This window comes from Pseudomassariella vexata, assembly GCF_002105095.1.
Source record: "Pseudomassariella vexata strain CBS 129021 chromosome Unknown BCR38scaffold_7, whole genome shotgun sequence".
NCBI lineage: Eukaryota > Fungi > Ascomycota > Sordariomycetes > Amphisphaeriales > Pseudomassariaceae > Pseudomassariella > Pseudomassariella vexata.
This window is the reverse complement of record NW_024467962.1, coordinates 353,791-378,374: the sequence shown is the minus strand read 5'-3', so window position 1 is coordinate 378,374 and position 24,584 is coordinate 353,791. Positions and strand designations below refer to the sequence as shown.

Here is a 24,584-nt window from a genome sequence, read left to right as displayed (position 1 = left end):
GCTAGTGACTATCGCGTTTTCAGGCTTCAGCGCAGATGGATCAAGGTTAACGTCCCACACCCACATCCGGGACACCCCCACATGTGGGACACCCAAAAATGCCTCATCAACACCGCTAGCCTCTAACTTCAACCTCTTTTTCCTTTACCAATATCGATTCAATCGTTACGAAATTTTACATACGTCTTCTTTACACTAATATGAGTCAATATACCGAAGATGATATTTATCGAGCTCTTCAAGCAATAGCTACCGGTCAAAGCCTCCGAAAAGCAGCATATGAGCATGGTGTCCCAAGGTCTACTCTTTCACGACGGATTCAGGGAGCCCAGTCAAGAGACATAGCTTTCGCTGACTACCAGAGGCTCTCTCCAGCCCAGGAATCTCATCTGGCTGAATGGGTTCGAATCCAGGCTGCCCTAGGCCTCCCACCAACCCATCAACAGCTCAAAGACTTCGCCGAGCGTATCCTACAGATCCACGGAGACACCGAACCACTTGGAAAGAACTGGGTCCAGGCTTTTATCAAGAGGAACCCTTCAGTCAAGGTCCAGAGAAGCAGAGCTATCGATTCCCAGCGTATTAATGGAGCCTCAGTGATGCGTGCACCTAGGGGGGAGGATGCTATAATGCAGTAGTGCGCAACGTTATAGTATGTAATTGAATGGGATTCACCTAACCAGTGGGTCCCCCTACCTTTTTGTATCACTCAGCTAATGTGATCAGGCAATGGTTCAAATACCTCGCTATCCCTGAGATCAAAGCTATTAAGGCCTCGAATCGATACAATATGGATGAGACAGGTAGTCTAGAAGGTAGAGGATCAAATGGTCTTGTTCTAGGATCATCTGAGACTCGTTCTATACGGAAGAAATAGCCTGGATCTCGAGCTTGGACATCTCTTATAGAGTGTATCTCTGCGACTGGTACTTGTCAGAGACACTGAACGCAGGACACCGGTGGGGTGCCGGTGGGGTGTTTCGGACAAAAGCCTCCCGAGTCATGATTACAATCTATGTGAAGTTTCGGGATGCCGAGAGTCAGGATTCCCGGCATCGCCAAACCTGCGGCTACGCCAGGTCCAAGCGGCGGCCTAGCTATCTATATACGGACTATCTCGAAGTAGGATAGGGAAGGAGTAGAGATCAATGCATCATCATGGGCACCCCTACCTGAGACCGCCAGTGACCACCCGGTGCTACGTAGGAGGGACGCCCATTACTCCCCATCACTCTGTACTATTGCCTTCGGCCTAGCCGTACCCTGACAGTACTGCACTACCCCCACTTGTGATATACAAGGGGAAGTCTGTCCAGCAGCAGTGGTTTCCTCTGGACTTGACTCCATACGAAGCCTGGAGGTTTACAGCAACAGAGAATAGGTGGACGCCAGACTCTACGGCTATTGAGTGGCTACAAAAGATCTTTATTCCTTTGATTCAACCAGAGGACCCTGAAGAGACTAGGTTACTTATCCTAGATGGGCATAGTAGCTACGAAACGACAGAGTTTATGTACCTCTGCTTCAAAACAAGATACACTTGCTTTTCTTGCCGCCACACATCCCACGTTCTCCAGCCCCTCGATCAGTCAGTCTTTGGACCCCTCAAGGCAGCCTATAAGAAGGAGCTTGGTTACCTTGACCGATGGGATACTACTACTGTCGTAGGGAAGAGAAACTTTCTCCTCTGCTATAGAAAGGCACGTCTAGCAGCATTGACCGCTAAGAACATTATCAGTGGATGGAAATATACTGGTCTCTGGCCTTCGAGCATAGCTAGACCCCTTATGAGCCCCCTGCTCCTTGAGAATACGTCAGCACTAATCAGACAGCCTAGTCAGACTTGCAAAGGGTACTCTGATAGTAAGGGTAGTCAGGACTGGGCGTTAGAGACATCAGCAGTAGCCTGGTCAACGCCTAAGAGGAGAGATGAGCTCCAAGATCAACTCAGCTTATTCAGCAAGCTTGATAGTGATCCAAATACCCAGCGGCTACTCTTTCGGAAAGTTCAAAAGGGCTTTGATGAGAAGGACTGCCAATTAGCTGTCGCACAGCGAAAGATTGAGGTAATAGAGGCAGAGCTTGAGGCTAGTAGGGCTAGGAAGCGGAGGAAGGTCAAGATGAGCCCAAATTCGAAGTTTACTAATATCAAGGCTATTCGGAAGGCTCAAATCGAGGCTGGTGAAATTGAGGACAGTACAGATGAGTCTAGCGAGTCTGAAAACCCTAGTGACGGTGAAAGCTGTATTGTAGTCGCATTAGATTATTATTATTATTATTAAATACGCCGTAGGCTCGAAGCCCCCGGTACCTCTACTAGTACTCCCGTATGTCAAACCGTGCCCTAATGGCTGGACTAAATACATACGCTGCGTCGTCGGTTCGCCCTATTGGCGACTGCGTTACGTCCACTACCATACTACGTTGGTTCTCAACCTACCAACAAAGTCCCCCCTGAGAAGATCGATGCTATCTGGGCTTTGAAGCTGTCCGACCCGTCCCTAGCAGCCACCTTAGTCGCATTAGAATAAGTGTAAAAAAAGGTTGAAGTTAATGGTTATAATATACAGCATCATTTTTAGGACGTCCCACATGTGGGGGTGTCCCGGATGTACGTGTGGGACGTTAGTTCGTGTGGAGTGTTGAGTCTTTGACTTCGATGTACGGAGTGTCGTATGTTCCAAAGAGTTTTACACTATCTATCTAGAGTTGCCAATCTCAAAAATGCTTTGATTCCATTTCGACACCGATTTGCACTGAAATTTATGAGTTGATTTCGTCCGGTACCAGTAAGTAGGTTTGTCTATGGATAGGCTGTTGGTGCCTTGTACCTGACTGGAACTACGGATAGCAGTAATGAGCCCTCGAATACGACTCTGTTAAGTATTGACGAGATCTTCTTGGCCGTTGCAAACTCGACGGTCGAAGAACAGAACTTGCACGTACCGCAGTCACAGTGTCCACGTCCAACATATATATGCATACAACGCGCATAACTTGACCATCGCCTACTCCCTTGCCTTTGCGCCGACTTAATGGCCGTTCTCACCGGCCTCGCCCCCTACTTGGATCATGGTCGTACTAGTTGCGATGCGAGCTTTTCCGACTTGTTGTGAAAGACGCGGAATCCGGAGCTGGACCACCTGGCTGGCAAGGGTGGAATGATATCGGCCGAATTACTGAGTACCAAGTCACGCTACGGCGGGCTACAGCAAGGAGAATAATTGGTAGGTGGTTATAAGAAAACAGATAGAGTCTATGTCATGGGGTTTGGGGTCCTGGACAGGTAGCGGAGAGGCATGGTGCTCGTGGGTATAGAAGTGTTGGCATGAGCTAACGAAGGATGGACCTAACACTTGACCTGCCAAAACCCCGACCGACACCCAGCGATCTACATTTTGTCTCGAAAAGACCCTAGCTATGTGGAATCTTGCATGTGGAATCTTGCATGTGGAATCTTGCATGTGGAATCTTGCATGTGGAATCTTGCATGTGGAATCTTGCATGTGGAATCTGGACTGAACTGCCTTCAAGTGTGGTATTGGACACGTCAATGGTGTGATTATGGGACACTAGTCCACACGACAAGGGACGATGACCATGCGGCCTTCTCCACTGTCCGGCTCATAAAAACCACGAGGAGTCCCATTTATCCTCTTCTCGTCAGCCCTATTATTCAAAACTTAGTCCATGTAGATTCTTATATTATAGCCATAGTCTACAACGCGTTCCCTCTTCGCACGAGCGAAGAGCTTGACACAGATAGCGAAGAATACCGTAAATCCGAACCGAACCACCGTGGTTGCAAATATCATGACACTGGCGCGCTAGATCTGACACAAACCAAAAAGAGCGTACGCAGATTGGGCCCATGAGCAGGACGAAGAGGGCACATATCATAACGATTGCTTTGATGAACCGAACCTCGTCGTGGTCGTTCACGATGAGGCAGTCGTCTTCAGTTGTGTTATGCTGTGCTTTGCTAAGCATAGAATAATATTATTGAGAAAGTGATTATCCTATTCGATCTCGAAATAGTTTCTACCATAATCAGCATTATGCTTCACACGGAAACAATGGTTAAGCGCCCTTAAGTCGTTCTGCTTGGGTTCTCCAGCAAGGGATTCAACGTCACAGTGTCTACGAAGGACGCATCACTGGGATCAGTGAGATCCATCAGGTCACTTCGGTGAAGGTAATGCGCCTAGCCTTTTGGGAGAGGGTCGTTGGGCTTGGAAAGTTCAACAAGCTTCTGTACGTGGTCGAAGGGGTACGTCGATGACTAGTCCATTGGGATACTAGATTTACCATTGTGTCTCTTTGGCATGTCTAAGTCAAGCATGATACGCGTATGAGCCTTAACGGAGATTGACCTGGTCCATATCTAGGTAACGCCGTGATGGTTGGTATCTGTGAATATTGATGACCTCCGGTATACTGTGCATGAGTTGGCGTTTATTCGATGTAGCTCAGCATGCCGGATCATTAGAGTCTCACAGTAGCAGCAGGATTTACCGAACCTGTATCTATGAATCTTCAACTACTCTGCTGGAAATTGTCTTTTCACCGCTTTGTCGTTCCTCAGCTACCGTGACCGGCTCCGTTTCCCGCCCAGGTTTTGGGGTACCAACCAACGCTCGACTGAAGGGAAACAACCACATCAAAGGCCATGCGTCGCTGAACCCTTCTCCAAGATATTCGAGGGTTTGAGTAAGCTTACTGATCGCGACTCCGTTAGAAGTCAAGGTTGTCAGCTGTTCTGCCCATCCGTAGGCAAAGACAGACTTGGTCGGATTGTTAATCTCCTCGAGTACTTGCTTCACCTCTTCCGGCAGGTGCGCCTGCCATTCTGCGGTCTTCCCGTCAACTACCCGCAGGGGGAGCTGGAAGCCTTCTGGTACATCGTAGATGGACATCTCTCTGTATTCCTTGATGATTTTCTCGCGAGACACGTTGGGATCATCAGATAAGACGAGTTTCATTCGTGCTTTCTCTGTTTCGGTCCCAAGGGTGTTAACGATGAGCTCGCATGTGTCGACCGCCTCTTTGGTGCAGACCATCTCGTGGTCCTTGATCGCAGGGTAAATCCAGCATGGCAGCATGTGCCATTTCTCCTCGTTTGCGAGATGATCCCGCTGCATTCGATGAAAATGAGGCTTGCTCAGGACATGAGTATGGCAGAAGTCGGATATCAAAGCAATCAGCACGGATGTGTCGATGTTGAGGACGTTGGTAAATTTGGAGAATGGGCTCGGAGCCATTCTCTGCATAGTCTCGCTGGACAGCGGGACCGGTGGGGTGTTACTGCCACCGCCGCAGCATGAGACGTTGACCCCCAGGTTGCGAATCCCCTGCAGTACCCGATCGATATCTTTGACTTCTCCTTCGTTAATCCGGGTCAACACCAGGTGAACGACGGGATGCTTTCCCCGGATTCTATGAACGCTCGCGGCATCTGCCAAATCCTTTGCACACTTGAAAATTGGCAGTTCGTCAAAATCGCCCGCCCCTGATTCGTCTTCATCGCTTTCTTCTTCGTCAATACCTATGGCCCATCCGAGTTTTGTCATATCCCAGAGAAGCCTCTTGGACGTCGTGGTGTACACTTTGACCCACGTCTGGCCATCATCGGCTATAATATCGACGATGGTCTTCTGGGCCTTCCGCGATGAATCCCCGGGCGATGGGACGATGTGAATCCCGGGCGCCAACAATTCTTTCTCCTTGATAAGCCCGACAGACACCCATTTCCGGAACGCGACGATGTTTTCACATTGTTCGGCGCGGTTCCACAACGCTTCAATGAAAGGCAGGTTGCTTCCCGAGAAAGTCTGCCGAGTCGGTGTCTCCTTTTCCGACTTCTTGATCACGCCTTCGAGTCTTTGGATCTCGTTCTCCAGTAGTGTTCTCAGGGGTCCGATCATCAAGCCTACCATGTCTGCACCATACGGACTGATGTCGTCCACAACACGGCGGTAGTGGTCGGCAAACGCATGAATTTTGGACCTGAGCTCCTCTCCCTGTCGCCTGAGTTCCTCGGAAGAGAAGTCCATTTGATATCCCTGTGAAGGTATCATGACGGCGTATCGTCTTCTAAATCCAACAAGAGAGGAGGCAATCCCAGGGCTATGATTGCCAAATAGATATGGAGCCCCGAGTCACCACGGGCAGGTCCCGTTTTACCCCGATTTAGAGCCGTTGGCTTGGCTCCAATATTTGGAATACCAATCCTTTGGGATGCTCAGGGTGGTTTTTAATTTTGAGGCCCGGCTTATGCGTCCCCCAAGTAACGAGGAAGACCGGTATCGGGCTTGCTTGGATGGAGATATGGAATGATTTATGTGATAGCTCATCTGCTGGAGGCTATGGCTGTATTTTTACATACCATAAACTAAGAGCATGAAATTCCAACTGGCAAATGGTCTCTGAGTCTTGAAGTTGTCTCGACTTTTGACCTTCTGGTGCGCCACGGTGTCGTTTAATTATTAGTGGGGTTCTATTCGAGGAAGCGGCAGTCCGAAACGGTCCGTTCCTAAAATTCTTTGTCTACTTAGGGACCCTACCTTAACCCTAACCCTGAGATATTCTTCGACTTCACCTTTAATCATTATGACCTTTTGTGAATTAGAGTACCTAACTAGTTGTATACATATCCAGAAACCTCGGTGGTTTAAACATAAGCGTAGGTACGTAACTTCTAAAATACGTAACTGCCTAAGGAACGGGGGTAATATAATACGGCGGACGTCTTGTCCCCGTCGTGGAAGGCCGCACATCTTATAGTTGGCAACGTTTGCCTGCTCGCTGAGCCCACGATCATCACCACATCTTGTTGTTGGCAACGTTTGCCGGTCCTTCATTTCACCAGTCAATCACCAGTCAATCACCAGAAATCGGATTGCAACCGGAGACGCCTCCGGACAAAACGCAACACTTTATTCCCGTCTTGATTGATGGACATACAGCGACCTTGCAAGGACTCGAATCCTGAGGACATACAGCCGCCCTCTACAGAACCAAGCAAATCGCCTTCTCACTCTCCTCAGCACGAGCGAGCAAGATCACCAGAGGACACCCCTCCAGCTCTACCACCTCGTCCTGTCCGTGCTTGCCAGCCGTCACCGCGTCACCGGAAGTCGTTGTGCGGGGTTTTCGTCTAAACCGCATCGTGGCTGCTCTAGGTTTAGACTTGGAAAGTCTGATTATATCACCACCAGCGTCACGCCAGAGAGAAGGAACGACCTCCCCTCCCCTAATCACGCGTCCTCTGCCCTCAGAAAAACAACGCCCGGCAACTCCTCGAAGCATCTGTGAACCTTCGGAATTGGGTGTTCGGAGAGTATCACCGATCAAGTCGCCAACTAAGAAGCCAAGCAGCAATTTCCGAAGAAGCCGTGTACGGGAAACGACCTTTGAAAACCTCTTTAGACGTCCGCCGATGTCCGATAATCCTTCAGTGCTACCCACCGACGTTCCCCCTTCCTCATCTTATCACAGTCGACCCCTACAGAAGACAGTCAAGTCACAGAGAAGGTTTCCCAATTAAATTTGGCATCCTCTGGCCAAGACAAACACTCCCAAGATGGGTACTAAGGTGCCAGACTTGTCTGCCTGTGAGAAATTTGATGGTTCAGAAGCTGCCAGCCGGTGGATTGACCAGCTGTACTGGCAGTTTGAAGAATCCGGATGGGATCTGGACAAATTGCCAGAATCAAAGTCATCCGTGCCATCAATATACTAGCCAGAGGCGATGTGGCCACTTACCTTGATTCAGACACCAAACTGAGCGAGATCATCACGAGAGCATCCGAGAACCAGGCATCTCGGGAAGACCTGACGACCCTGGAACAATGCTTGAAAGTGAGATATCCTTCCAAATCCGTCGGCAGCTCCATCCTGGAAACAGACGACTTGACTCGCATCGCCCAGCGAGATGACGAGCCCCTCTCCCAATATTATAACGCGTCCAGAGTGTCTTCCGACAGGCCGGTGGCAGAGACCGCCCCCGGACAGGAAACATTGACCTCATGCCAGTCGAGACGACCTTGCTGAAGAACGTCGTCAGCCGTTTTGTTGACGGACTTAATGATTTCCACCTCAAAAAAGAAGCATTAACTAATCGTGCTCGCTCAGCAGACGCCCTCTGGCGTTGCTACGAGACCATTCAGGTCTGTCATCAGATAATTGAAGACCGAGAGCGAGTTACCAGAGAAGAAGCTGACCGACTGCACATCGAGGCAATCCGGAAAGCCCTGTATGAGAAGAAAGATTTGACAATCGGACAGGCAGTGGACCAGTACCATCTCTACCCTCCCCCAATCATGTTTCCTGCCGGAATGAACAGCCTCTATACCTTTCCCTATCGTTACGGCGGACAACCGCCCCAGAGCATTCAGAGAAATTAGCAGAGTCCGCACTTGCGGTAGAACAATAAGGAGACGATCGAGCATCACTACTTTCTCTCCATCACGATGCGGTAGGTAATAGGGAGGTGATATCATGGCAGAAGGCAAAACATTTTCTTTTCTCAATGGCACCTACTCGTAGGTTATCAGCTTAGATTTGCGTTTCCCGCTCTCTCCGTTAGCTCTAACTGGAAAGCTAAAAGGTTGCTCAGCTACCTCAGATTCTCGATACCTATAGCCTGTGACTTGTCAAAATTCAGCTGGTTACCTTGTGGCCCAAGACCCGTTGGCACTGATCTACAACATGCAACTTCAGCTAAGATATGGAGAAACCTAGAGAAAACGCTGGGGATTCAACAACCTAAGGCCTTCCACTTTCAGTTCATATTATCAGTCCAACCCTATAACACTCGAGCGAGCAATGTACAAGAGAAGATCCAGTCCTTCCTCCGCCGTGAGAAACCGGATTGGAGAGTCAAGCAACACGTCCCCAGCATTACAAAGGCTCCATGGTTTCAGCTGAATACAGTCGAGTTAGAGCGCGCCAGTACAGTCTTTGGGAGCAATGAGTGTGGGATCCGGACGTATCCGGACGTCCCGATTTTTGAATAGACAGTGCCGCGCAGTCAAAGGTTACCTTGCTGCAAAGGCAGTAGATAAACGACCATTCGAGCACATTCTTTACATCCACTTGGTGACAATGAATCAAAACATACTCGCAAGGGGAGATTTAGTGCCAAGGCTCTAGCTGTAGTCGGTGTGAACAAAGTCACGAGTTCGCCAGGGTGACTGAGCAAAGGTGGACCCCTGGACAAAGGTACATTGCACCGTAGGCTTTTATTTATTCCCAGCCCACACCTACGTAGATATCAATGAAGGAGAGAGAAGACTCCGCAAGGTTGTTTTGTAGAGTTTGCCAAAGATTTCAGCACATTCTCCAGAACCCAGCCTTTTTCAGTTCGAGTGGGGGTGGCAAAATAAGTTGTACTTACTTAACAACCTAGGTAGATGTTAGATGATATGGGTGGTGAGGCATACATAAAGGCTAAGTAGTGCGCATTTACTACAAGCCAGAAGTGTTGGTATATTTAACCAGCATGTAGCTTAACAGTGCTGGGCAAGTAGATAATGAAATAAACGGCTTGCTCAATGTATTAATCACGTCATGGTGGTTTACCACACGCTACATGACTCTTAGACTGTCCCTTACCATGCCACCATTCATTATACCGTTAGTTTTATCATTGTAATGTTTTGTAATGTTTGTGTTATAATATTATTATTATTAAATACGCCGTAGGCTCGAAGCCCCCGGTACCTCTACCAGTACTCCCGTATGTCAAACCGTGCCCTAATGATTGGACTAAATACATACGCTGCGTCGTAGGTTCGCCCTATTGGCGACTGCGTTGCGTTCACTACCATACTACGTTGGTTCTCAACCTACCAACTAAGTCCCCCCCTGAGAAGATCGATGCTATCTGGGCCTTGAAGCTGTCCGACCCGTCCCTAGCAGCCACCTTACAATAGTCCCACTAACTACTGGTTCTCCTGTTGCCGTTGCGAGGTCTCTGCGAGAGTATAGTGGCCGTGGTGCGATAGCGGCCCGTAATCGTTCCCTCGGTCCTTCCAACAGCCCGCAAAAGAGGATTACGTGCTCTGCCGTCTCAGGGGCGTCGCCACAGCGGCATAGCGGCGAGTACACGCCAAAAGCACCTGTCTTGAATAAGAAGGCTGCTAGTCCTATTTTTTCCGTCCTGATCTGGCACAGCGTAGACGCCTCCAGTCGGTTCAGGCCGAAATACTTGCCCCCTTTCGGTATCTGCATCGAAGGGCCCTCCGATTCCTCAGCGATAGCGCGTCGCTGGCGGTCGTGATGCTCTGCTCCGGTGAGCCATCTCTTCCTCCAGTGGCCGAGGAGGGCGCCGGGACCTCCTTTTCCTCACTCATCCACTCGGAGCCCCGGGCCTCCTTCTCCATAGTGTACCCTGCCGGTCGGAGTAGCTGCGACGCCTGCTTCCTCTTCGCCGGCCTATCCTGCCGGAGTATATGTGACGCTTTAGCGCTCGCGCTGCGAAGCAGATTTCTCTTCCCGCTAAGCCGTAACCGTTCTTCAAACTTAGCAGCCCGGGCACTAAGATAGAGGTCTAGTGGCGGGATTGCTGCTTCTGCTTCCAGGTGGCGAACCGGCGTCGCTTTGTGGGCGCCACAGACTACCCGGAGGCACTCGTTCTGTATCCCCATCAGGCTCTTAGCTGGCCCTGCCGGTTCCTCACTTATAGTATGCCACGCAGTCGCCCCGAAGTGTGTTATAATAAATTTATCGATCGGTCAATGTTCTATAAATGGATGTTGGCCTATCTTGTGGGGATTTCTTTGTCTATGATCACCAAGCTGCGACCACCACGGAAGTCCTGTACAATGAAACCGCCAATACGTGAACTTGAAAATATACTAGCGTGGGCTTAATGTGCAAACTGGAAATCCAATCTTCTGCTCCCCTGGAGCCTGGTATTCTTCCGATACTCATTTTGCTGCTCCTCGGTTAAAGCGTTCCATTCATTCGCCTTCAGCTTGTTCCTCCGCACATAGTATAGCTTCGTGAGCAGGAACAATATAATGGAAACTATATTTATAATGAGTAGGGTTGAATTCCCACGGTGGTATAGCGGCTTGTCGTCTTCGCGGTACACGTAGGCCGAGAAAACACTCCCGGTTTGGACACTCATCTGTTGGGCACTATTAGTATGCACTCTGATGGAAGAATATGGACCAACCGACGTTATATAGAGCGGCGGATACTGTGCGCGTGCCGACGTTATTTGAGTTCTTTGAGCACCAGCCGACCAGAATCGCATCTGTTTCATGTTAGCTATATCAATCAAGAGCTATTGCAAGATTCAGGAGATCATACGGCAGTACGGATAGGACAGAAGAGCCATTAACAAAGTGTAAGTGCCCCATTTGTCATCGAAGACGCCCGGCCAAAAGCGCAGGGCAAAGATACATGGCAATACCCACAGGGGTTGGATGATGGACACAAGTGATCGCTCATTCAGCTTTTCCGATAGTCTGGTGAGTAGAATCAGGTTGACAATGTGGAATATTTCCTGTTCATAATTAGCACTCCTGCACATCATCCCAAAAAGCAGGAGACCTACTGCAGGGATCGTCAACAGGTTCGTAGTAAAAGTGCTGAATCCAAGAGACCGCAGCAGGAGCGTGATATACGTCTTCGGCGGGGTCTGCGGTATAAACGCAACCAAACCAATCGCATACAACGGCCACAAATCATAGTCCGTCAACGCCTCCCACAACCGCTTCGGCGTCAGCGCCTCGCGATTATGCATATCTCCCTTCGAGGGGTCATCCCTCAACACCCTGTTCACCACGATAGCCTCCTCTCGCGCAGTGAACCACCCCTGGGGTCGGAACCATGTCTTGGTCTGCACCGCGGATGCAGGAATCATGAAAATCGACGTCACGCCGACCGTCAGGGTCATGAAACCTTCCAGGAGGAACAGCCAGCGCCAGCCTTCCCAGCCCATGACGCCGCGGAGGTGGAGTAAGGCGAAGGCGAGGAGCGAGGTAATGATGCCGGTTACGGATAGGGTGGTCCAGAAGTAACTGAGGCGGATGGGGAGCTCGCGGGACGTGTAGAAGTAGGAGAGCCAGAGGACTAGGTCGGGGATGAAACCGCCCTATATGGGGGTTGCCATTAGTGGGTACATGCCAAGGGGAACGGGATATATGTCTTACTTCCAAGAGACCCAGGAGACTTCTGGTGATGAAGAAGGATCTGCGGCCAACAAGGGCACATTGGGAGATGGCGACGAACGACCAGAGTACCATTTGCATGGGTATCCATCGATCTGGGCCCAGTGCCTTGGAGAGGAGCTGGGAGGGCAATTCGGCGAACAGGAAAGATATGGTGAATATCGAATTGCCGTAGTTGTAATCTGACAATTGGTTGGTGGACGACGAAGCAACGAGCTGAGATAATTCATACCATTTGTGCTCAAGCCCAAATCATCCAACATATTATCCGAAACCGCCTGCGAGAGATTGTTCCGGTCTACCTGCAGCCCGAAAAACATGACACACTGGACACACGATCAGAAAGACTCAGCCATCAAAACGAAATGACAGCACTCATACCGCCCATAGACAAACTTTCCAGTCGAGTTTGCGGACAAGTTCTTTCTCTTCTTTCACAGTCCAAGTAAGTCCCGGGTTGAACACGTGTCTGCACTCATAACGGCATTTATCGTACACGTCTTGCCAGTACGCAGCAGTTTCAGAATCCGAAAAGGGGTTTGGCGGGCTCTTTTCTTCATTTGTAAACTCGCCCTCTATGCCCAACAAAGCTGAGGGATTTATACTGGGGGTTCCCTCTGATGAACTGTTTGAACCATAGTTCGTTTGCTCTTCGGGGTCGTCAGAGGCGAGGGGTTTGTAAGACATGTTGGTCCGGAGCCGAGGCGGTACCCGGGAGCCTTTTGCGGCTGAGCATATGCTGCCCAGCTCGTGACAGTATGTTTCAAGACTTGTGTTGCCTGCAGAATCAAGGCTGGTACTCGGATTCGACTTGGATATTCCGGTGAGTCTAGACAAGTAGCCATGGCTGGGCATTGCGAGCTATTATTACGGTGGTGGTGATATATATGTAAGCCTAATCTGCGTGAGATTGGTCATGTTTCTATACGTTAGGCAAATTGCGTGCTCGAGTTGCCGCTATACGAACGTTTCACCGTCTCCAAGCGGTAGTTGGATTTTGCTACGGCCCGCTGGAGTGTGAACACGTGCCCGAATCTTGCTATCGAAATCCCCTTGCGATAGGGATCGACCTTGCTTCGTGTGGGGTGCCATGCTTAACATGATATTCACCTGAACAGGATCTTGGGGATGATAAGCGAATCAGCTTCGTGACATCAAATGGGGTGACTGACTAGGTGCTGGCGCCATTTCTGCCCCTGAAGTCGTGATGGCTGCACCGCCACCACAGCCACGTTCTGGCGTCCTAAACAAGAATCGAGGAGTGCAGTATCCAAGAGGACATTTTCGACATCCAATGTTTAGACTTGTTGAAGCAATTGTTGTCGATTTAGAGGTATCCCGATTAGCAGTTAATAAACGCTCCTTTATTCCTGACACATCTTGGTGGCCGCAAATCAGACGTGGTAGCTTCTGAACCCTTGCTATGCAGCCTAACACCGAGGAGTGACCTGAATCTGGGTTGGATTCATCGTTCTTGAGTCGCAGTTACTTCAATGGCATCAACGCCAAAACACCACTAGTACCCAGGATTCTTTGATGGGTTTGCTTTGCGGATGAACGGATGCCGTTGATGAGCCGCACGTCATCTGCAAGAGGTAATGCTCCCAGTCCCCGTACCCAAGAGGAACCCAGAAGCACGACCTGGTTGGTCCCAAGCACGGTGGCTCGCATGCAGAGATGATCCGACTTGCTCTAGGAGTATACTACTGCAATATTTATCGCGGCTCTGACACATGTTACCTACGTTAGGCTCGAGCAACAGTAAAGTGAAGACCTCGCCAAGACGATTCAGCCAATAGTTTCCCTCATTTCGCAGGCTCTGAGACTTTGATGACACATATCATGATCAATTTAGTCATTATAGTCTTCTACTCTTTAAGCGGTTTGTGCATGATGGTCATCATGTGGGGACATGAGCTCATCGCATTAATTGCCTGTTCATAAGAAGCGTACCCAGCTGAGTCCTTCTGCGGGCAGTGACCACTCAAGGAGGCAACATGAAGAGATATGCAAACGTAGATTCTCTGAATCTAAAGCCAACGCCGCCTGATGCATGTACAATGGTATCCGTAACTCCAGTTCTAATCTGTAGCTTACACCATGAACGACTCCCCGCAACCGCATTCTTCCTCTGTAACCGGGTTAGCATTACTCCCCCCCAACACCTGATTGTCGAAAGCCAACTTACTAATATTCGGATTCCGGAAGATAAACCTCTCGTTCAGCTTATCCTCAACCCAATCCATCTCGCTTCCGATGATGCTGAACAACGCCTTGCTGTCGATCAGAACCTTGACGCCGTCCTGTAGTACCTCCTCATCGAAAGGCCCTGGCTTGTCCACGTACTCGAGGTGATAGGCCAGCCCGCTGCATCCCCTGTTGCGCACGCCGACCTTGATCAACTTCGGTTCTGGTGAATCGAGTAGGGTGCGCAGCTGCTCCACTGCCGTCGGGGTCAGCCTCATGGCTGCTTTGCGTGCCTTGAATTTGCGCTTGCGCTCGGGTGCTGGGGCAGGCTTGGTTTGTTGTGCCTCGGCTTCGGAAACCGATGCTGCTGCAGCAGTGACTAGCGGCTGTGGTTGTGATGTTGGGATTGTTTCTACAGGCTTAGCAAACTGTGACCGTTGCGGCGGCGGCGGTCGGGTCTCGTGGAGTTTCGGTATTGGGCTTGCAATCGAGGTCTCGGGAATGTCATGGTTGCGCGGTTGTGGTGGCGGCCTTGTCAGCGGGTAGGGCTGGTATGATGGCACTGCGGTTTGCAGTTTTTCCGACGATGCGCTCCATGACTGGGAGTATGAAAGGTGTCGGTATAACTGTGGTAACGAGCGCACCGAGGGTGACGGGACAACGAGGCGACCAAGAAGAGATGTTGGCGCTCTCTCGAGCACGACACGGGGTGCGTTCATAATCTTTGGTGCTGGTAGTGTTGGTTGACAAAGCGTGGTGGCGAGGGTTACGAGCACATTGGAGGGAATTAGCTGCACGTTTCAATTGAAGAGATGGTCGAGTAGCTGCGGCCAAGAAGGTGATTAAAGGTACGGATCATAGGTTCGCAGAAAAGGGATGGCAATCTCCAGTGTTCAAGACCTTTCGAGGCGCGATGATGAATTGATCATTCGATGTTGACACTTTGTAGGCAGATGGGTGTTGGCCCGATGACATAGATGCTTCGGCAGATGCAGTAAATCTAGCCGTTCTTACCGATTTGCGCCGAACCAATCACAACGGCGTGAATGGTCACTATCGGGTGCACGTACCTATAGACGGGCTGTTATTATTCCATTCCGAGAGAGCACTCCGAGAGACGGAGGACAGTCTGCCCCACCATATACTTACTGTGCGAGCCTGACTTGCGACAGCTGAAGCGCAAGTATGGCCTCCACGTCGCCCTTGTGTGCTGAAAACAGCTTGGCGGCCAGTTCAGTGTTACAGCTGCAGTCTTGACAGCAAGGGTCAGTTAAGCTTCCCACAGGTCCTGCGCACGCATGACTTCAGATGATATGATTTTTTGCTAAATACCATATTTTTTCCCCCTTCAGTGTCCAGGCGGTTCCTTCATGCATGCATCGACCAAGGCCAGTCCAACGATATGGAGGCATCTCCTTTGACCCAGCAGGCGCGTCCTGAGATATTCCAGCCCAAAGTCGTCCAGCTATACGAGGCGCTATTCAAGGTTCGGCAGTTCTGGATGCTCAATGTATAAGTAAACGAACTAGTCAAGGCTGACTTTTGAAAACCCAAGGTACGTCAGTTCCAGCTGGACATCTGCTAGTCCAAGCAATGTCATGCTGACTTTCAATCCCTCCGACAGGATGATGTAGACACCGAAGAAGACAAGCCCGAGGGCTTCTGGCGCGAGTTTTTCCTCCTGAACACCGATCGAGCTGCATTACAACGGATATTGGAAGGCTTTGGACCCGACGATATCATCAGCCTCCAACCGCAGACGAGACAGTTGTTCACAAGGAGTGTCGCATGCCTAAAAGGGGGAGGGGAGGGTCCCAGCTTACATGCTCTCGAGGTGGGAATTCGATCTGCGGCTTACTTGGGTCACCCGTTCTGACTGGCACAATAGACTCTGACGACCTTCTTCTCTGTTGTGTTGCCCAAAAAGTATACCAACCCGAGCTCGGATGTCATTGCTGTGTTGGCAGGCTTGGATCAAGTTGATACTGTGTTTACCGACTTTGTAGGGGCTCTGGATAATATCATACGGAATGGCCAGACATGTGAGTGGATATGTGCATTATACACAGTGGCTCTGCTGATAGCCTCGTAGTGGAACTTCGCCAAAGCGCGGTCGAGGTGGTCTTGGCCATCACCTCAGGGGCCTACCAAACCGGTCTCCTGACTTACTTCATCCAAAGGGACATGTTCCCTGCTATCATGAAGTTCATCCAGGACTCTGATATGCCAAGCCGAATCTTACAACCGTTCATACTCCTGGGCCTGTTGGCGAATTACAACAAGTTTGAGTTCCAGAACCCGTACCAGCTACGCCTCAACGACTTTGTTAACGAAGCAGCAATTCAAAAGATTATCAGATGCGTTGGCCAGACATGTCGGAACTTACGACTGCAGTACATTGACATCCAAGAAGACTTACCTGAAGGCTGGTCCATCACAACCACCCTCAGCATGATAGGACTGGGTTCCATCGCTCCTGGGACTAAGCCAAACCCGAAGAAGCCCGTATATGACCCAGAGGTCGCAAAGCAGATGTTTGCGAAGCTGTTAGTGCCCTGTGCTGCCCCCTATACCTAGTCACTAACAGACCTTCAGCCCTGGTGAACATGCTGCCGTATTGCTGGGCACTTATGACTTTACTCATGCCAATAAGCTCTTCTGCTTCAACCTGGTCACACTTGGTGCTGAAAAGGGCGAGGAACAACCGGTGTCGGCTTTCTTATCTCTTACCTCTTATCTTCTCCAACATGCGTTCCTGTCAGCCCGAGCAACGAATTACGCTCATCTCAGCCTCATGGTATTCAGACTTCTCATTGAAGACCAACTGATCTGCAAGCGTATCTGCAGCGAAGAAAGCAAGGTTGCTGTCCGCCTCTGTCGGCAACGACAACCTTATCTTCCTGTAATTCGTGGGGAGCGTATTCTCGCCACCAGCGTCCTCGATACCATGGTTGATGGTATTAACCACAATCTGCGCCGCCGGCTAGACGTAAGCCTTTATACTCTGTGTGTTGGCATCATGCTCCGCATCATCTCATACCTTTCGCGATCGCGTACACGTATGCAATATCACTGGTCCGAGCTCTTCCGCTCCCTCCTAGCCCTTATCCGCTTCCTAACCACCTACGCCTCCGACCTCAAAAGTCTCACCCGCATTGAGACTCTTCTGGACCTCGTTGTCAACTTGTTGGCACTCTCCCTCTCAGCTGGCGAAGCATTCCTGCCCACGCCCGCTGCCTACGATGACCTCTTCTACAAGACAGTCGAAAGCGGGGACGTCTTGATCAAGTTCCGTGACACGTATGGGCTGACAAACCGGCCATCCAATTCCATCGGCACGCTTGTCAGTGTGAGCACACACTACAAGTCGATGCTCGAATCGGGCGGGTCGAAGCGAAACCTCACAAGTACTGAGGTCACCGATGTCATTAAGCAGGGCTACGAAACCTTGAGCATTCAGGCCAAGGAGGGTCTAGACGGGTGGGAGAGGTACCGCGAGGCAGATGAGAGGACATTACTGAAGAAAATGGCGAGGGCAACAGTGGGTGATGTCAAGCTTATGGTCGAGTCGTAGTCAAGACTTCAGAATGTGATTTGCGCCCGCGATGCTACTTTTCAATTACTGCTATTATAGAGAAACTAGACGCGGTGTTTGACACTTGATGACCTGTGGTCCCAGGGCCTAACACCTGCCTTGGTCTTCCCGTGGCATTTAACACTATCAAGCTGTCTTCGATGCTTCGGTAACGCCGGGGTAACATATCTTCCAATCCAGCTGATGTACATCAAGAACGGTCACAAAACGGCAAAAGGTTATTTTTCTAGCACAAATCTACTACTGCTTGACGATACTCGACATTGACTCAATAGCGCTAGCCATTTATATTCCCAGCGCCCCTAAAACAGCACCATTCCACCGTCTACCTCCGCCCATACCTTTCGTAAATCCAACCTGCCCACAAGTGCCCCCTCCTCAAATAGGCGACCCCTTCTCCCCCACCCCATCCAGCTTAACCCCCTCCGAACGTCTGCCTAGATAATCCAACAATCCCACATCCCTTTGTGCCTGAGCCAGCATAACCAAATCCTCAGCACCGGTCTTGGACCCGAACACACGGTCCATGTCCTCGAGCGTAGCGTTCTTGGTTTCCGGAAGAACAAGCCAGACCCACATAAATCCGCCGAAAAGGAAAACGGCAAAGAAGATGTAGGTACCCCAGGCCCAGACGTCGAAGAGTTTGGGGACTAGGAAGGCAATAGCGAAATTGTTGAGCCAGTTGCTCGAGGCGCCTATTGACGCGCCACGAGCACGGATGGAGAGGGGGAAGACTTCAGAGACGAGGACCTGTGGGAGATATTAGGTTATGGCGGAGTTTAGGCGGAGAGAGGGGACCTCAGGAAAAGAGCGTGAAAAGGAGTACCTACCCAACTTGCAGGGCCCCATCCGTAACCGAATCCGGCGATCTGCGGGTTGGTTAATGACGTGAGTTTGAAAAGGGGCAGGAGAGAATGGCACTTACGTATATCCAGATGAGCACAACGGCAGCCCAGCCTGAGAAAAATAACGATTAGTTGAATTCAAAGGGAATTGATCGGAAGGGGACACACCGGCATCACGGTGGTGGGGCCAGTCGTGGCGGAATTTGGCGACGATGATTCCGACAGTGACCATGGAGATGAACATGACGATGGATCCAGACATGAGCATGTGCTTACGTCCCAGGCGATCAATGAGGAACATGGCAGGGAGGGTGCTGATCATGAACACAGAGCCGGTCACTCCAGTTGCCAGGAGGGCAATTGTTCCTTCCGAGAAACCGTAGCTCTGGAAGACGTTGGACGCGTAGTAGATGACTGCCATGTCGTTAGATTGGGGGGCCATCGATTCCATGAAAGGGGCCAGGCACTTACTAGCATCAATACCACTCCATTGCTGCCAGAACATGACCAGCCATGCGGTGGACACCCGCTTGAAATTATCCCAGGACCTGAAGAGGTGGACATATCCCGACAGTTCCCGGATAAGGACACTCTTCTTCTCCTAGCTCACAGTTAGCACAGATTATCTGTGGCCTTGGTCCCCTAAATACTCACCTGCGCAGCAAGCTTGGGAAAGTTCTTTTCGAACACCCTCTGCTCAAACAGAGCCTCGGCCTTGATCTCCAAAAACTCAAGCTCAATCAACTCATCGTCAATATCCTTCTTCCGCAGCCAAGCCAGCGTCTCCCTAGCTTTCTCGTACTTCCCGACCTTAACCAGCCACCGAGGCGAGAACGGCATCCACCAGATACCAACAGCCAGCAACACCGACGGGATCCCCTGAATGATGGACGGCAGCCTCCACGCCAAATCCGACTGTGCCTCCCCGGTGCCTCCAATATAGTTACTCCCGTACCCAATCCAAAAACTCAACATAATGCCCAAAATGGTGGCAAACTGATAAAAACTAACGATAAACCCCCTCGTCTCAGGCGCCGAAATCTCCGCATTATACAACGGGCCAACACCACTGAACGTTCCCACCCCCAAACCCGTGAAGAAGCGACCCGCGTACAGCAAAGCGGGGTTTCCAGGGGCGGCACCGACGTACAGGTAGCTGCCGAGAATGGTCCAGCAGCAGGCGCTGAACATGGTGTATTTGCGGGAGAACATCTCGCCTAGGAGACCCGCCGAGAGCGACCCGACGATGCCGCCTAGTTGGAGGATCGAGGTGAGCCAGCCGGTGGCACTGCTGGAGGAGACGACAGTGGGGAAGTTGGTGGTGAAGCGGTACATGACGAGGGACTGAGAGAGGATGCCTTGTTGGTAGCCGTATTCGAAACCGCCGAAGCTTTTGGGGTGGATTAGCGTTACCACTATTTCCCCTTTACAGAGTGCGGTCATATCCAAGGGGATGTGGATAGCGACAACTACTTACGACGCAAACAGGGCTATAAGCATAATCTTGGGATTGGAAGTGATGGACGACCATCTCGTTTTGACGGCCTCGTCGACGCGCCATTCGGCCGTGATGGGCTCGACGTGCTCGACGTAGCCCTTGGGCTGGGTTTGCTCCGCTTGGTGCACCGACTCTTTCATCTTCTCCAAGTTTGCGTCGATTCACGCAGTGTAATTATGATAGATTGGTAGAGCACACGATGCATGATCGTGTGCGGCACATTCTATGCTTATATATATGGAGCTCCCCCGCGCGGCCCATGAGCGACTCGGGGCTGGCCGGCTGTGGTCTAGCTCTTCGACATTTTCATGGGTGAGGTGGAGCCGATAGGCGGCTCCGTTGTCCGGCATGAGCGACAGGTATGGAAGAAACCTGGTTATTGTGACGACTGGGTTTCCAGCAGTCTCTCTCTCAATGGTCGGTCTTCTGGAGGTTGGGGAAGTGGTGAGAATTGGCCGATAGCGCGGGGATTGCGGGGACTTTGTGGAGAACTTGGGGTGTTGAATGGTAGGTTAGCCGGGATAGCGCCTAGGCCTTCCTTTTCTGGCTTCCAACCCCTAAACGCTTTCAACCTGCGGAAGGAAGAGACGGCCTAGAGTTGCCTATCTGGATCTTTGGTGTCACCGCTCCGTAGAGAACTCGGTCTCGTGAGACTGATGTACCCGTACCGTTAGTAACTTCTCAAGCTGAGAAGCAAGTTGGCCTGTTATCCAACGCGGCTCAACAATCCAAACACAGTTCCACTGCCGTTAGTCTAGTCTACCGGTCGGCATCTCACCCTTCTAACCTCCCTCCTAATTGGCCCCTGCCTCATCCAAATACTCATCCCCAAGTTCCGCCCCCTTGTAACCGGAAACCCCGCATTTATCGTCTTTTCGTCCCTCTTCTCCCCCTCACCCGTACTCACCCAAAACATCGTATTCCCCACCACCACATGGTATAATCCCGTTCTCATATGGTTCATCGCAATGAACAAATCTCCCCCACACCAGAGCCGCTTCCTGCCAGAGGAAGAGGAGAATTAGTCGGTGTGGCAGTAGAAGAGTGTTTGTGCATACTTTATTGCTTGAAGCGGTCTGAGATGGTTGAGGTGGGTTTCGAGACCTTGCAAGAATGCGGCACGTTGTTCGATGCAGATTATGCTGTTGTCCGTGCCACTGGGGATTTCGGTCAATTGGGAGGCGAGGTGATGAAGGTGCCGTTTCTGGAGATGGTGTGTGTAAGTGTGACTAAGATGACATGGATGATCGTGTGTGGATGTGGATTTCAAGGGATAGTGTTTGGATACGTTATTTTAAGTATATGTGCCTGCTCTTCTGGAGTAAAGAAGTCCTCTAGGTATATCATAACTGGTGATGTCGAGAAAATGTGCGTTTATAGGGCGGGTGTTGGCGTGAGTCTCTTATTAAATTGGTAACCGAGGGGCGTTATCTTGGAGACTGTATAATTGCTCTACAGGCGAGCAAACTAAGTAAATCCATGCGCAACGACATTCTAACACATGTCTGCATTCAGAACGTCTAGTCAAGCATTTGAACCCGACTGGGCGTCTATATCAACGACGATTACCTCTCTGATGAGCATAGATTGCGCATTATCCGAATCACTATGTCGAGATCTGGACGTCAAGTCCTACCCATCTCTTGAATACTTCAGCGCCAGCAGGAGAAATGAACAACTACTGCGGACTGCGGCGGACAAACCAGGGGAAATTGCTAACTTCGAACAAGACGTGGTTGAGGAAATTGTTGTCAGCATTGTTGGGAAATCGGTAGGTCCAAATCACAATGAGAGAGACGAAAGTGGAAAAGATGGTAGTAAGTTTTCCCTGCTATACCCTTGATTCGCTTTTCTTGAACCATACCAGTTGAATAATCACCAGTCGTCTTCAATTCAGGAATCTGTCGCCAGCAGATTGAACCCAAACCGCCAATGTTAGCCAATATATTCACGGATAATAATGCCTCGGCCAAATATTCATAGCAGTTTTCAACCCCTCCCCAAGCGGTAACCCAGCGTGCATTGTCATCGTATCCCCCGTCCCGTTCGCATGCAAGTTAACCCAAAACAGTGAATTCCCCTTGACCGGCCTAAAAGCTAATCCACCATCCTCGTGCTCCCTCCACACAGCCCCTTTCCCACGCCCATTCATCCCTTTTTGAGGCGCAACCGTCTTCACATACGGAAAATACGTCTCCCCCTCCGTACACCCATCCTCCAAAATCGCAAAGAAACTCGCAACCCGATTCCAGCTTCTCCCTCTATGCATATTCTCCCTCCGCGCCGGCTGCGGTCGTTCATACCAATCATGATGAACATTATACCGCTGTCCGGCCGTGTACCGCACCAGCTGTGGGGGCCCTATTTCGTCTCGGGCGGAAAGCATAGTGCCCATGAAGCTTTGTGCACGGTCGAGCACGCATTGTACCGCGGGGTTGTCGCGGGGAAGACCTGCGGAGGACGATGTGCGGTCGCCGGTTCCTTGTTTGCGGCCATTTTTGACGACTTCTGAGGGCTGGAATTCGGGTTCGCCTGCCGCGAGGAGGGAGGTGATTTCGTGCGGGGCGAGGAAGGAGTGGATGTAGACTAGGAGGGGGGAGAGAGAGATGATTTCCGTAGTATAGTTGTGTGGGGTGCAGGTAAAGGGGAGGGGATCGGTCGAGGCGGCGAAGGGTGAATTATGGAATATTGAAAGAAGAATATCGCTAAGGGATTGGTTTGGTGATGTGGCGAGATGATATAAGTAAGGCACTGAAAGGGCCAGAGCGGCCATGACAAGGGAACCCAGGACTTTAGACATCGTGGGTCATCGCCGAGTGCGACCTAGTGTAGACGGCTTGATAGTGCCAAGTGAAGCGCCAAGGCCTGAAGCGAAGGCTTGTGTCGACGTCGATCAGCCCAACGCCTGGTAGTAACTCTCAAGCTAAGATATCTGTCGGACGAGAATAGGAGCTTGCAAAGGGTCAAAAATTCTGATATCTAGATGCTTGAAAATCTTCACCATCCTGCTGCTATTAGAAGTATTTATTTGAACAGAAGGGACGTCATGTTCCGAAGCTACTAAACTGGGTAATGAGTCGGAGGGGTGCTAGATGCGGAGCTGCCCACCACTACCACCGACAGTGGAATGATAACCCTGCCACCAGGAGAATAACCCGCTGCCAGATGAATAATTCATGGACGCTATCGTAGATCCAATTGGACTCGGAAAATGCTCGTTCCCCCAACCGTAGGGTTCTTTCGTCTGGTTGAAGCAATACCTGCACTCATAGCTATACCCACAACCTCAGTACCGTTCCAATCGCCTCCGCGGTCTGCATAGTCTAATAGGGCCATGTTACAGAGAAACAGGCGCATTTCGTCATATCGTATCATAAATGTCACTCTACACATATACGGTACCAAGTAAATAATGTGATATTCTGAGATTACTGCCGCAGCAAGACAGCTAATCGGGAACAAGCGCAAAAACGTTCGATGGGGGGAATTTTAGAAAGAAAACAAAAGTTATAAGTTGATGACTTCCCAGCGGGGTCCTTTTTCTTTGGTCCTCCTTTTCTTCGTACCTTGAGGTGTCAATGTCAGGATATTGAGATCTGACATGTGCATCTCCTTTCATACAAGGGAGCATGCGCGTTTCCACCATACGCGAGCTCCCATCTTATCCAAATATATAGGACGTGTCAATGGACAGTTTTGTCCCGGCAATTTTTACAGTCCCGTTAACAGGCAACGAAAACCCTGTCAGCTGTTAGTAGTATCTTCTACTCTCTCGCGGAAAGACGCAAGCTTACCCCCATCCATAGCAGGATACAAAATATAACTCAGTTCCCAATGTACCAAAGTGTCCAGACGTCGCACCTGCCAAAGTCGTCGAGCTATTCCTCCCCACAATGACCCGAGCTTCCAAGCGCCAGGATACAGGGCAGTCAGCTAGTGCTTCTGGCTCTAAAAGATGAATACCACCCTATCGGCCCTAAACACAAAGTGGTCGGGCCTAAGCACGTTGTGCGCCAAGGCGCAGGATTGGCCTACCGCAGATCCGGCAGAATCAAGCAGTACCCTGTTGAGCGACGAACCATTGGTGTTCCTTCAGTAAAGGTACAAACCCTTGGTGTTGATGCCATTTACACCGATGTGAGGCGTGGGCCCAAAATGATCGAAACTTCAAAAAGGGGTCATCAACGGCAACACTGTAAGTCCCATGCGCAAAGTTGACCTTGTACACCACGCCGTTGTCCATATCGGAGGCGAGATCATTCTCATCGTCAAGCGTC

At 50.5% G+C, this 24,584-nt stretch overlaps 7 protein-coding genes across 7 annotated transcripts; 2 read left to right on the top strand and 5 right to left on the bottom strand.

Moving 5' to 3' along the window:
* Positions 1 to 4,311: 4,311 nt before the first annotated feature.
* Positions 4,312 to 6,489, bottom strand: BCR38DRAFT_433475 (uncharacterized protein). Its single transcript, XM_040860255.1, has one exon. It carries the CDS (start codon positions 6,075 to 6,077, stop codon positions 4,527 to 4,529), a length of 1,551 nt encoding a protein of 516 aa, XP_040715340.1. The 5' UTR covers positions 6,078 to 6,489; the 3' UTR covers positions 4,312 to 4,526.
* Positions 6,490 to 7,582: 1,093 nt separating this feature from the next.
* On the top strand, positions 7,583 to 8,052 carry BCR38DRAFT_409338 (uncharacterized protein; the record flags this gene model as incomplete). The annotated part of the gene is made up of 2 exons (XM_040858364.1): positions 7,583 to 7,647; positions 7,680 to 8,052. 2 exons carry the CDS (start codon positions 7,583 to 7,585, stop codon positions 8,050 to 8,052), a joined length of 438 nt encoding a protein of 145 aa, XP_040715339.1.
* A 2,766-nt stretch (positions 8,053 to 10,818) lies between these two features.
* On the bottom strand, positions 10,819 to 13,330 carry BCR38DRAFT_433469 (major facilitator superfamily domain-containing protein). The gene is made up of 7 exons (XM_040860254.1): positions 12,564 to 13,330; positions 12,415 to 12,508; positions 12,165 to 12,364; positions 11,567 to 12,106; positions 11,320 to 11,515; positions 11,187 to 11,263; positions 10,819 to 11,134 (listed from the first exon to the last, which is right to left on the bottom strand). The coding sequence occupies exons 1-7, from the start codon at positions 13,035 to 13,037 to the stop codon at positions 10,871 to 10,873; spliced, it is 1,845 nt and encodes a 614-aa protein (XP_040715338.1). The 5' UTR covers positions 13,038 to 13,330; the 3' UTR covers positions 10,819 to 10,870.
* Positions 13,331 to 14,275: 945 nt separating this feature from the next.
* BCR38DRAFT_297634 (uncharacterized protein) lies at positions 14,276 to 14,698 on the bottom strand (the record flags this gene model as incomplete). Its single annotated transcript, XM_040854514.1, has 2 exons — positions 14,276 to 14,313; positions 14,371 to 14,698. Coding segments are annotated over 2 exons (366 nt in total), but the record flags the coding sequence as incomplete, so codon positions are not given.
* A 1,073-nt stretch (positions 14,699 to 15,771) lies between these two features.
* BCR38DRAFT_409334 (uncharacterized protein) lies at positions 15,772 to 17,943 on the top strand (the record flags this gene model as incomplete). The annotated part of the gene is made up of 5 exons (XM_040858363.1): positions 15,772 to 15,879; positions 15,955 to 16,203; positions 16,258 to 16,411; positions 16,462 to 16,915; positions 16,965 to 17,943. The coding sequence occupies 5 exons, from the start codon at positions 15,772 to 15,774 to the stop codon at positions 17,941 to 17,943; spliced, it is 1,944 nt and encodes a 647-aa protein (XP_040715336.1).
* Positions 17,944 to 18,342: 399 nt separating this feature from the next.
* On the bottom strand, positions 18,343 to 20,739 carry BCR38DRAFT_466006 (quinate permease; the record flags this gene model as incomplete). Its single annotated transcript, XM_040862718.1, has 7 exons — positions 20,287 to 20,739; positions 19,464 to 20,199; positions 19,281 to 19,410; positions 18,978 to 19,223; positions 18,890 to 18,921; positions 18,795 to 18,833; positions 18,343 to 18,714 (listed from the first exon to the last, which is right to left on the bottom strand). The coding sequence occupies exons 1-7, from the start codon at positions 20,445 to 20,447 to the stop codon at positions 18,343 to 18,345; spliced, it is 1,716 nt and encodes a 571-aa protein (XP_040715335.1). The 5' UTR covers positions 20,448 to 20,739.
* A 1,516-nt stretch (positions 20,740 to 22,255) lies between these two features.
* On the bottom strand, positions 22,256 to 23,080 carry BCR38DRAFT_342951 (uncharacterized protein; the record flags this gene model as incomplete). Its single annotated transcript, XM_040855984.1, has 1 exon — positions 22,256 to 23,080. The coding sequence occupies one exon, from the start codon at positions 23,078 to 23,080 to the stop codon at positions 22,256 to 22,258; it is 825 nt and encodes a 274-aa protein (XP_040715334.1).
* Between the last annotated feature and the right edge of the window lie 1,504 nt (positions 23,081 to 24,584).